General features: G+C 40.5%; 1 protein-coding gene across 1 annotated transcript; it reads left to right on the top strand.

The window, feature by feature from the left end:
- The first annotated feature begins 10,610 nt into the window (after positions 1 to 10,610).
- DIRAS2 (DIRAS family GTPase 2) lies at positions 10,611 to 11,321 on the top strand. The gene has a single exon (XM_056848591.1). It carries the CDS (start codon positions 10,617 to 10,619, stop codon positions 11,214 to 11,216), a length of 600 nt encoding a protein of 199 aa, XP_056704569.1. The 5' UTR covers positions 10,611 to 10,616; the 3' UTR covers positions 11,217 to 11,321.
- The last annotated feature ends 3,171 nt before the right edge of the window (positions 11,322 to 14,492 follow it).

Below are 14,492 nucleotides of genomic sequence, written 5' to 3'. Positions count from 1 at the left end.
GATCAGTTGTAATAGCAGGAGATCTCCAGCTATACCTGGAGGCTGGCAACTTTATCTCTACATGAGATCATCACTTCTGATCTACTGTATGAGCTTGTGCAGAAAATTCCTGCTCCACAAAGCCAGCTGTCCCTTTGTTTGGAGTAACATAAAGTATTTCGAGGAGATAGGTAGCATAAATGCTTGTTTGAATTTATCTGCTTACCCAGCATACTAATGAGGAGGCAACTAAGGGAGGGGAGGACTAGTGATGAAGGCCCTGTCAAGGAAGCTGCATTGCTGAACAGAGTAACAATTTTTGTTAGCTTAGGAAAAAACCTCAAACAGAAGAGAATTTTAATTACAGTTCTTTAAACCTGGCATCATGTGCTCCCTCGCTCATTCCGTGTGACTTGGCTAGCTCTCCTGTATTGTACTGAATATGCTCCAGAAAGGCTGTTTTTGAATTATTAATCCTCTTGATTGAAATTCTGCTTGAAGATGCAGCTCCTTTACTCTAAACGAAATTGGCAAAAGGCCTACAAGCCTTATTCCCAGATCCTTATATCTACTTACACCAGCTAAAGCAGTGCTTTGCTTACTATTTTTAGCCCCACCCTCCACTATTCAGGGTTAGAAGCAATTATTTTAAAATACCATCCATTTAAAAGTACACTGTAAGTACATAAAATACATTAGAAATATGCATGTCCCTGGTTCTAAGATTCTGAAATTCTCAGGAAATGCTTAGAGGGAGACAGCTACTAGAGTTTAGAGGGAAATACGAATGCTCACTTATGGCAAATATGGATCCTGCGTTTCCACCATGGGTCAATTGCACCTTTTCTGTAACATAGTCACATTGATGAGAGACATGTAATGACCATGACTTGGGTGGAAAGAATGACTAAGGTTACCAAGCAGGTGTGTTTTTTTTCTAGGTATGTATTTAAATTGCTTATACATTACAGCAAAGCCATGGAAAATTTTGGGAGAAGTGTAGGGACTGGTCTTTTGGACATGCACGTGCACACACACATAGAATACCTCACTTTGTTTCCTCACCATCCATGTTGAGGACACAAATTCGCAATGGTGTACTTAACCAACTGTAGAGATCATAACTAGAGCCGAAATGACTATTTTGGCATGAAAAGGGAAGACTTAGGGCAGCCTGAAATGTTTTTCAAAAAATTCCCACAAACATAAAGTTTTTTTTTAGAATCAGTCCACTGGTATTTGCTAATGCCACTTCAGTGACTGTGTTTACTCTAAAAATCAGCCTTGTTTTCCCCAGTTGTAGCAAAGTTATCACACCAATCAGATTTGGTTAGGTGATGGCACTAGTGAGTGCCAAGAGAACTGAGAGTTACAGCAGTGCCTATCCAGGGAGCTTTGTCCTTCTGCTCTGAGTAAGTCCTCAAAAACGTCTTCTAATTTGGGTTTCCAGCCAGTGGCTGGCACCCAGTGGGAGACTGGGGAGTGGGAACATGACAAGGGCACTACCGCATTGTCAGCATTACATAAATTCCAGGGCAAACCTGAAAGTGACATCATATAACTTTAGGATTCAGCAGAAACTATAGTTTTACCATAGAGTTTCCACTGATTCCTAGACTGATGTGATGTCACTTCCAGATTTGCCCTGGAAATGACATCATGCTATTGAAGACCTAGCAATTTTTGCTTTATTTTTCCCCTGCCGGCTTACCGAGTGGTGTGGGGGGGATGGTGGCTGTCGGTGGGAGATCTCCTGTTATTGTAGGAGACCTGGCAATCCTACCTCTAACATCTAACCTGATATGGTATGTGGTATCATTACTTTTGGTAGAAAAAAGAAAGCAGACTGGAAGAAAAAAATGGTGCCAAAGCTGAAACTGATTGAGGTTGTGAATAAGTTCACAATGGAGCCTCACTTGGGAGGGAGGATGGGAATGTAGGATGGCTCAGTGGCTCAGTGTGTGTATATGTGGGTAAGATGTACAGCCCTGTTCATTTCAACCCCCCCCCATAAAAATACTAACCCCTTCCCCCTCCCAAATCACATGAGGGAAGATTTTGACCCCCCCCCCCAGTTCAGCTGTTTTGTCCCCCATGATTTGATCATACTTTATATATTTGGCACTGTAAAATTCTCTCATCCTATAATAGGAATATTGCTGTTTCTCTAAAATCCACCTGCACAGATCCTATAATTAAACATCTCAATAGAGACACACAAAGAGAGAGATTATTTAATCATTACATGTTCATTATGAGAATTTTACAATAGAGAGTTTTCATTGTTTGTCCTTGTCTATTTAACTATTAAAGCAGATCACATTCTTCAGTATCGTTGCCAATAAAATAAATCTACAAACTTCTGTACATGGTTGAGGCTACACAGATTGTGACCTACTCCTCATCTAATATATTAGCTTAAAATTACAAATAAAACTTTTATGGTAATGGGTCAAATGCCTTCCCCTTGATAAGGCAAATTTTCTCCAGTAAGTAAGAACATAAGAACATAAGAAAGGCCCTGCTGGATCAGACCAAGGCCCATAAAGTCCAGCAGTCTGTTCACACAGTGGCCAACCAGGTGCCTCTAGGAAGCCACTAACAAGATGAGTGCAGCAGCACCATCCTGCCTGTGTTCCACCACACCCAAAATAATAGGCATGCTCCTCTGATACTAGAGAGAATAGGTATGCAGCATGACTAATATCCATTCTAACTAACAGCCATGAATACCCCTCTTCTCCATGAATATGTCCACTCCCCTCTTAAAGCCCTCCAAGCTGGCAGCCATCACCACATCCTGGGGCAGGGAGTTCCACAATTTATGCGTTGTGTGAAAAAATACTTCCTTTTATCTGTTTTGAATCTCTCACCCTCCAGCTTTAGCAGATGACCCCGTGTTCTAGTATTATGGGAGAGGGAGAAAAACTTCTCCCTGTCCACTCTCTCCAAACCATGCATAATTTTATAGACCTCTATCATGTCTCCCCTCAGCTGCCTTCTTTCCAAGCTAAACAGCCCTAAGCGTCTTAACCACTCCCCATAGGACAGTTGCTGTAGTCCCCTAATCATTTTGGTTGCTGTTTTCTGCACCTTCGCAAGCTCTGTAATATCCTTTTTTAGGTGTGGTGACCAGAACTGTACACAGTATTCCAAGTGTGGTCTCACCATAGATTTGTACAAGGGCAGTATGATATCAGCAGTTTTATTCTCTATTCCTCGTCTAATTATAGCCAGCATGGAATTTGCCTTTTTTACAGCAGCTGCACACTGGGTTGACATCTTCATTGAGCTATCCACTACCACCCCAAGATCCCTTTCTTTGTCTGTCGCTGCCAGCACAGATCCCATCAGTGTATATGTGAAGTTGGGATTTTTTGTCCCAATATGCATCACTTTACACTTACTCACATTGAATCTCATTTGCCATTTTAATGCCCATTCTTCCAGTATGCAGAGATCCTTCTGGAGCTCTTCACAGTCTGATTTTGTTTTAACCACCCAAAATAATTTGGTGTCATCTGCAAACCTGGCTACTTCACTGTTTAACCCCAACTCCAGGTCATTGATGAATAGGTTGAAAAGCACCGGTCCCAACACAGATCCCTGAGGCACCCCACTGCTCACATCCCGCCATTGGGAGAACTGACCATTGATTCCTACTCTCTGCTTCCTATTTTTCAGCCAGCTCTCAATCTATAAGAGGACTTGTCCTCTTATCCCGTGACTATGAAGTTTGCTTAGCAGTCTTTGGTGGGGGACTTTGTCAAAAGCTTCTTGGAAATCCAAATACACAATATCCACAGGCTCATTCCTGTCCACATGCTTATTGACACTTTCAAAAAACTCTAATAGGTTAGTGAGACAGGACCTACCCTTACAGAAGCCATGTTGGGTTTTGCCCAGCAGACCTTGCCCTTCTATATGCTTGACAATTCTATCTTTAATAATGCTTTCCACTAATTTACCCGGAACAGACGTTAAGCTAACTTGCCTGTAATTTCCTGGGTCCCCCCTGGAACCTTTTTTATAAATGGGTGTTACATTGGCCATTCTCCAGTCCTCTGGTACAGAGGCTGATCGAAGGGACATATTACATATCTTTGTTAGAAGTTCAGCAATTTCCCATTTGAGTTCTTGAAGAACTCTAGGATGAATACCGTCTGGTCCCTGTGACTTGTTAGTTTGCAGTTTGTCTAGACGTTCTAGGACTTCCTGCCTTGTTACCACGATTTGCCTCAGTTCCTCATTTCCCCCTCTCCAAAATCTCTGTTCAGGAGAAGGAATCTTCCCTGTATCTTCAACAGTGAAGACAGATGAGAAGAATTCATTTAGTTTTTCAGCAATCGCTTTATCCTCCCTTAGAGTTCCTTTACTCCCATTGTCATCCAATGGTCCAACCGCTTCCCTAGCTGGTTTCCTACTCCTAATATACTTAAATAATTTCTTATTGTTTGTTTTGATGTGTTTAGCAATATGCCCCTCAAAATCTTTTTTTGCATCTCTAATTATCTGCTTTCATTTCCTTTGTGCAAGTTTGTATTTGCTTCTGTTTGCCTCGTTTGGGCAAACCTTCCAGTCTCTTTTTTTATCTAATTGCTTCCTTCACCTTACCCGTTAGCCATGGTGGTGACCTCTTGGACTTATTACTACCTTTCCTGACCTGCGGTATACAAGCTAGCTGAGCCTCTAGTAATGTGGACTTGAGTAACCCCCAAGCCTTTTCAAGAGATTTAACCCTCCTAACTGTTCCTTTCAACTTCCTCTTTACCAGTTTTCTCATATTAGAGAAGTTCCCTCTTTTAAAGTCAAAGGTAATTGTGTGAGATTTCCTAGTCACTTTCCCACTTACATATAAATTAAATTTGATGCCATTGTGATCACTATTGCCAACTGGCTCAACTACATCCACATCCCGCACTAAATCACTGGCAGCACCACAGGATCGCCTCCCCTCTGGTTGGGTCTATGACCAACTGTTCGAGGGCACAGTCATTTAGGATGTCTACAAATTTTATCTCTTTGGCTTGACTGGAGCATACATTTATCCAATCAATATGAGGGAAGTTGAAGTCTCCCATTATTACTACTTCATTACCTTTACATGCTTCCCTAATTTCATTCTCCATCTCAAGATCACCCTGAGCCATTTGGTCAGGGGGCCGGTAGAACGTCCCCAGTACTAAATCTCCTTTGGGGCCTGGAATCGTCACCCATAAGGATTCTGTGGACGAGTCTGCCCTTTTTATGGTTTCTAGCTTATTAGACATTATGCCTTCCTTGATATACATAGCAACATCCCCTCCAATGCGCCCTTCCCTGTCATTTCTATACAGTTTGTAACCAGGGATGACTGTATCCCACTGGTTCTCTCCCGTCCACCAGGTTTCTGTAATGCTCACTATATCTATGTTTTCCCTTAATACCATGCACTCTAATTCCCCCATTTTTGCTTGGAGTCTTCTAGCATTAGCGTAGAAACACCTCCACACCGTTTCTCTCTTTCGACTTGCCTGGCATGTGCCTTTGGGCATCTTTAAGTGGCTATGCAACATTTTCCCCCATTCCCTTTCATGTCCAAGTAATTCCCATGTGGGCAATCTGAAGCAATTTTCCCTTTGTCCATGTGCACTGAGTTTGCCCGAACCGGATGCTTCTCAGCTCCTGTCGGCTTTCCCTCCAGGTTCAGTTTAAAAGCTGCTCTGCCAACTTTTTTATATTACGAGCCAGCAGTCTGGTTCCATCCTGGTTCAAGTGGAGCCCATCCCTTTTGTATAGGCCCGGCTTGTCCCAAAATGTTGCCCAGTTCCTTACAAATCTAAAGCCCTCTTCCCTGCACCACCGTCTCATCCACGCATTGAGACTCACCAACTGTGCCTGCCTAGCTGGTCCTGCACGTGGAACAGGTAGGAGATTTGTTATAGAATTTAATATTTAATATTGAAGCAACAAGGACTATTTTCTCATTCTCTTTCTCTACTCTCTCACGATAGAAAGATGAAATGAATTTGTAATAAGTTCAGTATAACCAAAACATGTGGGACATATTTAATATGCAGTAATATGCAGTAATATGTGTTGATGGCATTTAACAGATTAAAAAAAATAGAATTACACAAATTGTCACAGAGTATGGGTCTGAAAACTGGCCATTATAGCTCTCTCTGTGTGTGTGTGAGTGAGAGAGAGAGAGAGAGAGAGAGAGAGAGAGAGAGAGAAGAAAGGAATGTCCATTTTCACAGGCTGTATAGCTCTAACACAGATGGAGGAACAAACATTTTCCTCATGCCCTTTCTTTTTATCTATAAGATACATGTGGGGAGCCACTGATGAGGACAAAGTGCTCATTACAAAATGGTGCACATTTCTATGAGCATCCCCAAACATTCAGTAAAGGTCTGTATTCATTTGAAAATGTTTGTATAGAATGGTTACAAAACATGTGCACACATACACTGTGACTGTCTCCGCCAGTAATTTTCCATTTCCAAGCCATAATCTTTCCAAAGGAGGGAGGGAGACAATAACCAGGTCAAACCCTGATGAGGTTAAATCTTTTCTACAAACTAGTCTTCCCAGATTGCCCCAGCAGGACTTCCTGTCACAGTTCATGGGGGTTTCAGTTTTCTCAGCTTCCTGAATTGGAAGAAATTATAGCTCCCATAATCTTGCTATGATAGTTTGGGAAGAATAATTTGATGGAAAGATTGGCTCTTCTCAAAGTTTATCTTCTGTTTGGTCCTCTATAGCTGGTTATTCCACCCTTCTTAGAAACATAAATGTGTTGCTTGGAAGATGGCTGTTAGCAGTAAACGTTTTTGCAAACTACTTCAAGTTTGGAAGAGAATCAAAATGATCTGGGCTAGTCACAAAAAATGGTGTACGGTTTTTAAGCAAGGGACTATTTATTTGTGCTCCTCTGCTTGAAGTTAATCAGTATTATTGAACACAATTATATATGGAGTGCATAGCTCAAGTAAAGTTTAATACACTTTTGAATGTTAATGTCTGGAAGAAAATATAGGCCTTTCCCCCATTCTCTTCTTCCTTGTCTCAAAGTACCTGTTTCTTCTGTGTGTTTTTAAAGTTCTGCATGTGTTTTACTCTCTTTAGTGGTCAATTTGATAAAGCAGAGGATTAAATCTAATTTATTTTCCTGCTGATTTAAGCAGCAGCTTTTTACTCTTGATAAAATTGGGTGTGATATCAAATAGCCCATTGGAGGAAGCAAAACACATGCGGAACTTTAAAAAATCACAGCTGAAACAGGAACTTGGAGACAAAAAGAAAAAAGAGTTTCTCTTTAGAGCCTAAAATCCCTTACTAGGCTTAGCACTGAATTTGTGACATGAGAATACATTTTATTCCCAATAAAAGAGAGTCATTTGTGCTTTAGATACATTTTTAATGACATAGATTGATACTGGTGTCTCCAGGGCTATGCCTAAATGTAGACCATACATTAGAAAAGCCAGCTGATAGTCCATTGAAGGGAAAGTGAAGTCAAATGATCAAACCCTTAGCCAGCTGCTGGTCAATGAAGCGATTCTATTGTTAACATGGAAAAGATATGCATAATTAAGACATTACTTCTTTTAAGGAAGGACAAATAAAAGTCTAAAAACTGGTAGTGAAAAGGTCATTAAGTACACTCAACACATAATCAAAGTCTTGCCTCTTAACTGTGGATATATGTAGAAAATAAAAAAACCTGCATGCTTCACACTGTATTGTGTTATGGCCAAACAGTTGATTCTGTATATTGTCGAAGGCTTTCACTGTCAGAGTTCATTGGTTCTTGTAGGTTATCCGGGCTGTGTAACCGTGGTCTTGGTATTTTCTTCCCTGACGTTTCGCCAGGAGCTGTGGCAGGCATCTTCAGAGGAGTAACACTGAAGGACAGTGTCTCTCAGTGTCAAGTGTGTAGGAAAAGTAATATATAGTCAGAAAGGGGTTGGGTTTGAGCTGAATCATTGTCCTTCAAAAAGTATTAACGCAGCATGCAAACAAGGATAAAAGAACATGATACTGCAGACTTGGCCAACCTGAGAAATCAGCAGTGGCTGAACATGGACTGACACAAACAGGACACAGAGTCTTATTCCAAGACACTGAAAGACTGGACAATTCTACCAACTATTTTGTCAGATTGCACAGAGAAGCCATTGAAATTCATAAACATCAGCACAACTTTAACAGAAAAGAAGAGAGTTTAAGAATGAATAAGGCTTGGCTTCCAGTCCTGAAAACCTACAGACTAACAAAGACTACAGTCAACAATAGCCATGCGGATTAGCTTTGGATTTCACACATTAACAGATCACTTCAGGATACAATAGTTCCATATTAACATACCACACCCTCATTAGCACATTATCTTGATACTTACAGGACAATGGTTAGCACATTACCTTTAATACTTTTTGCAGGACAATGATTCAGCTCAACCCAACCCCTTTCTGACTATGTATTACTCTTCCTACACACTTGACACTGAGAGACACTGTCCTTCAGTGTTACTCCTCTGAAGATGCCTGCCACAGCTGCTGGCGAAACGCCAGGAAAGAAAATGCCAAGACCACAGTCACACAGCCCGGACAACCTACAAGTACCAGTTGATTCTGTGATATTTGCATCTAGTTTTTTTGCTAGATTTGGAGATGCGCTTCTCACCCCATCTGTTTTATTCTGTTAGTTGTAATCACAATGGCAAAACTGTTAGTCCTCATTGTTGTTCTTTCCTGCTCTCCCTGAACCATAGCCCTAGTATCTCAGAGCAGCTGTCGCTTAAATTTTTAGTCAGTGTTATCCTCTGGGGGAAATTTCCTTCTAATAGCCTTCACACCTGTTTCTTCCTTTAGGATGTATTGTGACACAAACTAGATGCCTACTTTAGCTTCTTGTTCCTTTCTTATATCCTCTTCACATTTTGTGCCCACTTGTCTTTAATATACTCCAGGGAATTATAGGAGCAACTATAATGTCATTCTTGTTCCCGCTTATTACATTGAGCTGCAATTCTGCTCAAATGGCTCATCTAGGCAGTAAGTTAGCATTTACTAGCATAGTACTTCAGGGCCAGAACATACCTAGCTTTGCTGAGAATGGCCAGAGATAAAGAGTTCTTTTTTTTTTTAGAAAGCTTCTGACATAGGGTTGCAAACTATAGGTCGGGAAATTCCTGGAGATTTGGGGATGGAGCCTGGGAGGGCAGGGTTTGGGGATGAGAGGGACCACAGCTGGGTTGTCAGGCCCCTCCTGGCCACCGGCAGGGGATGGTGGGTGTAGGATTGCCAGATCCAGGTTGAAAAACTCCTGGAGATTTGGGGATGGAGCCTAGGGAGGACAGGGACCTCAGTGGGGAACAATGCCATAGGGTCTACCCTCCAAAACATCCATTTTCTCCAGTGGAACTGATCTCTGTAGTCTGGAGCTGTAATTCTGGGGGGTCCCCAGGAGCCACCTGGAGGCTGGCATCCCTAATAATGCCTTAGAGCCTACCATCCAAAGCAGCCATTTTCTCTAAGGCAACTGATATCTGTTTTCTAGAGATCAGTTGTAATTCTGGCAGATCTCTAGGCTCCATCTGGAGGTTGGTAACACAATTCCTACACTCTGCTAGGATTAGACACGGGGTCACATTTTTTTCACACCGTATTGTATTTTCTGAGGGTATTTATGAAATATAAGATGTTACATATAGAAGGTTAGTCCCAGACTAGAAGAGAAGGCCAGTGATCTTCAGCATTTGAAATAGCTTATTTAAAAACAACATTTGAATTTCTGCAAACTCCAGAGATTGTGTTATATTTTAAACTGATGTAATCAGTTCCACTCACACACACAATCCTAGCTGGGTGAGTGTTAGTTGATAGTATCTGACATCAGTTTCTCTTCCTCAGACTTCTTTGATTTTACATAATTTATTTAAAACAATATTGTTTATCATGAGAAATGCTGATAAAATGGTCTTTTTATCATTCCCACAAAGTTGCAAATATGATCTAGTCTTGATAAATGGCTCCGTTCTCAACAGTATTTATTTGATGTAATACCTAAGCAATACAAATTTCACAGAACCAAGTAAAAATTAAATGTTTCCAACTGTGGCTTGCCAGATGTTTCCAGGACATCCACAAATATGGTCTGAAGGCATCAAGTTATTGTGCTATTGTAAATGCAATGGATTTGGGGTATCAATGAATGAACTGAATTGTGGGGTTTTTTTTTGCAAATCATGTGCTTTTTCCTCTAAAATGTGACTATTCTACCTGATCAAATCCCTGTATGATTCTTCAGTACTTGTTTGAGCTGTGGACATATCATATTTCATATTCTAAAGGAGACAACTCTCTGTGAAAACTGCTTGAGAATTTGACTTTTTTTCACATATGCTTTGAATTTGTGGAATCACAGTAATTTATATTAATTTTCTGCTCTGTTTTGCATGGGAACACAGAAATCTAAAAATTAAGGGGGGAAAGGGGTTTTCACACTATTTGTTTCCAGATTACAAATCACCTATCTGTCTTGCCTCATTTTTAAAAAAACAACGTTGTTACAAATTGTTGATCTGTGGTTTATATATCTTTTCCTAGGTTTTCTTCCTTCACTGAGCCTCACATACCTTTAAAAACATGCCTGAACAAAGCAATGATTACCGGGTGGTGGTGTTTGGAGCAGGAGGAGTTGGCAAAAGTTCGCTGGTCTTGAGGTTTGTAAAAGGCACTTTCAGAGACAGTTATATCCCTACAATTGAAGATACCTACAGGCAGGTGATCAGCTGTGATAAGAGCATATGCACTTTGCAGATTACCGACACAACAGGGAGTCATCAGTTTCCTGCCATGCAGCGCTTGTCTATTTCCAAAGGACATGCTTTCATTTTGGTCTTTTCTGTCACCAGCCGACAGTCTCTGGAGGAACTCAAACCTATCTATGAACAGATTTGTCAGATTAAAGGGGATATAGACAGCATTCCAATCATGCTGGTAGGGAACAAGAGTGATGAGGACCACAATCGAGAGGTCCAGACTAGTGCTGGAGAAGCCATGGCCAAAAAATGGAAGTGTGCCTTTATGGAAACTTCTGCCAAGACAAACCACAATGTGAAGGAGTTGTTCCAAGAGCTGCTGAACTTGGAAAAACGCAGGACTGTGAGTTTGCAGATTGACAGCAAAAAAAGCAAGCAGCAGAAAAGGAAAGAGAAGCTGAAAGGCAAGTGTGTTGTCATGTGAAAACAGCAATTGTTTCAGCTCCTGACTCAACCAGGTTTCAGGCCTGTAGACAGTGAGAAAACATATAAGACTGTTTAATTAATAGCTGTTTGGAAAGAAATGTAGTAGATTTAAAAACTGGTGTTGGGTGAAATACTATAGCCCCTTTATAAATTCTCCATTGTCAAAAAATAGCTCTGACCAACCAGTGATATTTATTTCATGATCATAGAAAATAATAAAAGGTGTATTTATTTATGATAATAAACATTTGAAAAACCCCTCCCTACATTTAAGATTAAAGAAAAGTAGCCTTCCTGCTTACATTATTTTATGCTCTGGTTTATTAATGCTCTTTATGATGCTTATGTGCAATGTTTGAATTGTGGGCTTCTACCCCCATTGGAACTCCTGTTTACACTTCCAGACCTCAATAACATACAGCTCCAAACTCATTTTTATTTCTCAGAACACATAATCTGACCACTACTCAGACATCACTGATTAACAGTCCAGAAGTATATGAAATTGGTCAGGAGTCAGAAAGAAGAAACATCTTTGACCAAAGGGGGGATTTTATAGGGCCAGTGCCTAGGATGCCTAATTTACTATGTATTTATTTTTATCTCCTAATACAGAAGTAGACTAATAAATTTCTCTTTTTCAAAGGTTTTATGATTAGATTATGTCATTTTAAGAGCCACATGGTGCAGAGTGGTAAGCTTCAGTACTGCAGTCCAAGCTCTGCTCACGACCTGAGTTCGATCCCGACGGAAGTTGGTTTCAGGTAGCTGGCTCAAGGTTGACTCAGCCTTCCATCCTTCCGAGGTCGGTAAAATGAGTACTCAGCTTGCTGGGGGTAAAGGGAAGATGACTGGGGAAGGCACTAGCAAACCACCCCGTACAACAAAGTCTGCCTTGGAAATGTTGGGATGTGACGTCACCCCATGGGTCAGGAATGACCTGGTGCTTGCACAGGGAACCTTTACCTTATTTACTTTATGTCATTTTAATTACTGTCCTGAACTGAAAGGCAAAGTTTTCCAGTCTTTATTCCTGGCAAAATTGGGTTGCTCAAGTTAATGACACAGGAACTTCCCATGATGCCAACTAATCCCTTGCTGTGTAAACTGGGAATGCATGGAGCATCTCCTGGGGAAAGAAAAGTATGGTGTGTAGGGTTGCCATGTCCCCCTTGGGTCCAGCAGGAGGTTTTTGGGTCAGAGCTAAGGCAGGGATCATGTGCGCACTGCCGCACTGATGCGTTCGCATAACCTCCGGTTTATACCTGGAAGTGCCACATCATTGGGATTTTGAGTGGTAAAAGACCCATTGCGATGTGGCGCTTCCGGGTGTAAACCGGAAGTGACGTGATTGTGTTAGCATGTGCACGCGATCCCTGCTTCATAGCCGGGCAATGGATTGGCGGGCAATTGCCAGCCAATTTAAGCAACCTGGCAACCCTAACAGTGTGGCATAGGGTTTCCAGTACCAAATTCAACATTCTCATGTATTAGGGTAAAGCCTAAAATTCCATGCATGAATATACAAATTTTGGCTCACAACAGAAAATCCATGGCCGATTGTTCTTGGTTGCATGGGATGAAACCACCATGCAGAGTAACCTTACAATGCTATCTATGAGTCAGAATAGGGATGGGGAGACAAGTGAACATGAAGCATGGCATCCAGTAGGCTCCTTCCACTAAATGAGGGATTTTACATTGGAAAAAGAAGTGTCTACACTGAATGAAGGATTCCTGTTTCAGTGGAAAGAGCCGATCTCCTTCACTTAGCAGAAGGAAATCCAGTGATATAAATTGGGGAAATTCTGATCAAGTTGTGGATTCTTTTTTGTCATTTGTTGTATCTCCAAGTAGGCTTTTTAAAAAACAAATGTTAACATTGACAACAACAAATATTTAAGATTTGAAAAGCATATTTCTTTTTTTAAATGGTATGAGTATTGTATAGGCTATATTGTGTACCAGAACAAGCTACTTTGAAAGAGAACATATTAACATTTTGGAAAGACTGTGTATTACAAAAGCTGGAGGATGCAGTTAAGTATTCATAAAAATAGCATGCTTGTTACATTTTAAATGTCACCGAAGAGCTGTTTAAACTCATCATTCACTTTTGAATACACATGGCTCATGAACACTTGAATGCTGTGAACCCTTTCGTCTCAGTATCCCTTTGCATGAATACAGAGAACCACAGGCAATCAAGTGTCTGCAGAATAAAACCACAGGACATTTCTATTTACTTTCTATCCTCCATGTGGACGTCAAACTGTCTCCAATTTTCTTGATAGAGGAGTAAACAAAATTGATACACCAAGGGTGACACCAGACAGACTTATTGAAGAACAGTGGAAATGATTTCAATATAGTCACTAAATTCTGTTCAAAGTGTTTGTTTTCAGAGCAGAGAACACGCTTCAAAATCATTTCCAGTACAGTTAAAATGTCTGTTCATCTTTGACCCAAGAATGCTTCCAGTATAATAATTTCAAAAGTGAAAGTGTATCCCGTTTTCAGGTGTCTCTGATTTCCTTTCATCATGATTTCTCTAATGGATAGGCATTTTAAAAGCCATTTCTAAGCACATGCAGGACTTTCATGTGGTTTTAACCTAAGTGGCTTCTCCTATTTTTCAAAAATCCAGCGGCATTTAACACTGCAATAATTGACTGTGTAATCACATAAATGGCTTGTTCAATTTGTCAGCCAATGCTTAAATAGAAATTTCCATCTTTTATGTTTGGGTTTCCAACAATAAAAATGGAAAACAAAAAAGGAATGAATACTTTTTAAAACACACTTTTATATCTGGACATTAAGATATCAGGCTATATACAGTATCTTTGTTTGTCTGTTTATTTTTAAAGATTTATCCCCACCTTTTTATCAAATAATGATCAAAGTAGACAAAAATAATATATTAAATATAGAATGGGAAATGATACAGTCAGTGGACTTGAGCTTTCTGGCCAAACTATCTTTCCCCTCACAGTCCCTGGGAAACTGGCATTTGACTGGAATGTTCTTTCTGGCAGGGGATGAATAGGAAAGCTTCTTGTGGCTGTTCAAGGCAGCTTACAGTATAAATAAAACAATATAAAAACACAATAAGACAACAATTATAAAACCCATAAAAGCCACAGTTTAAAAACTCCAGTTAAGACAGCTAATAATAAAAGCTAAAATCAATCAAAATGCAGGCCTAAATAAAGCTATCTTCAAGAGTCTCCTGAAGATTAACAATGAGGTAGCCAGGATCACCTCCCGGGGG

The sequence above is a fragment of the Euleptes europaea genome, chromosome 4, assembly GCF_029931775.1.
Source record: "Euleptes europaea isolate rEulEur1 chromosome 4, rEulEur1.hap1, whole genome shotgun sequence".
NCBI classification, from domain to species: domain Eukaryota; kingdom Metazoa; phylum Chordata; class Lepidosauria; order Squamata; family Sphaerodactylidae; genus Euleptes; species Euleptes europaea.
This window is presented reverse-complemented; position numbering and strand designations above follow the sequence as displayed.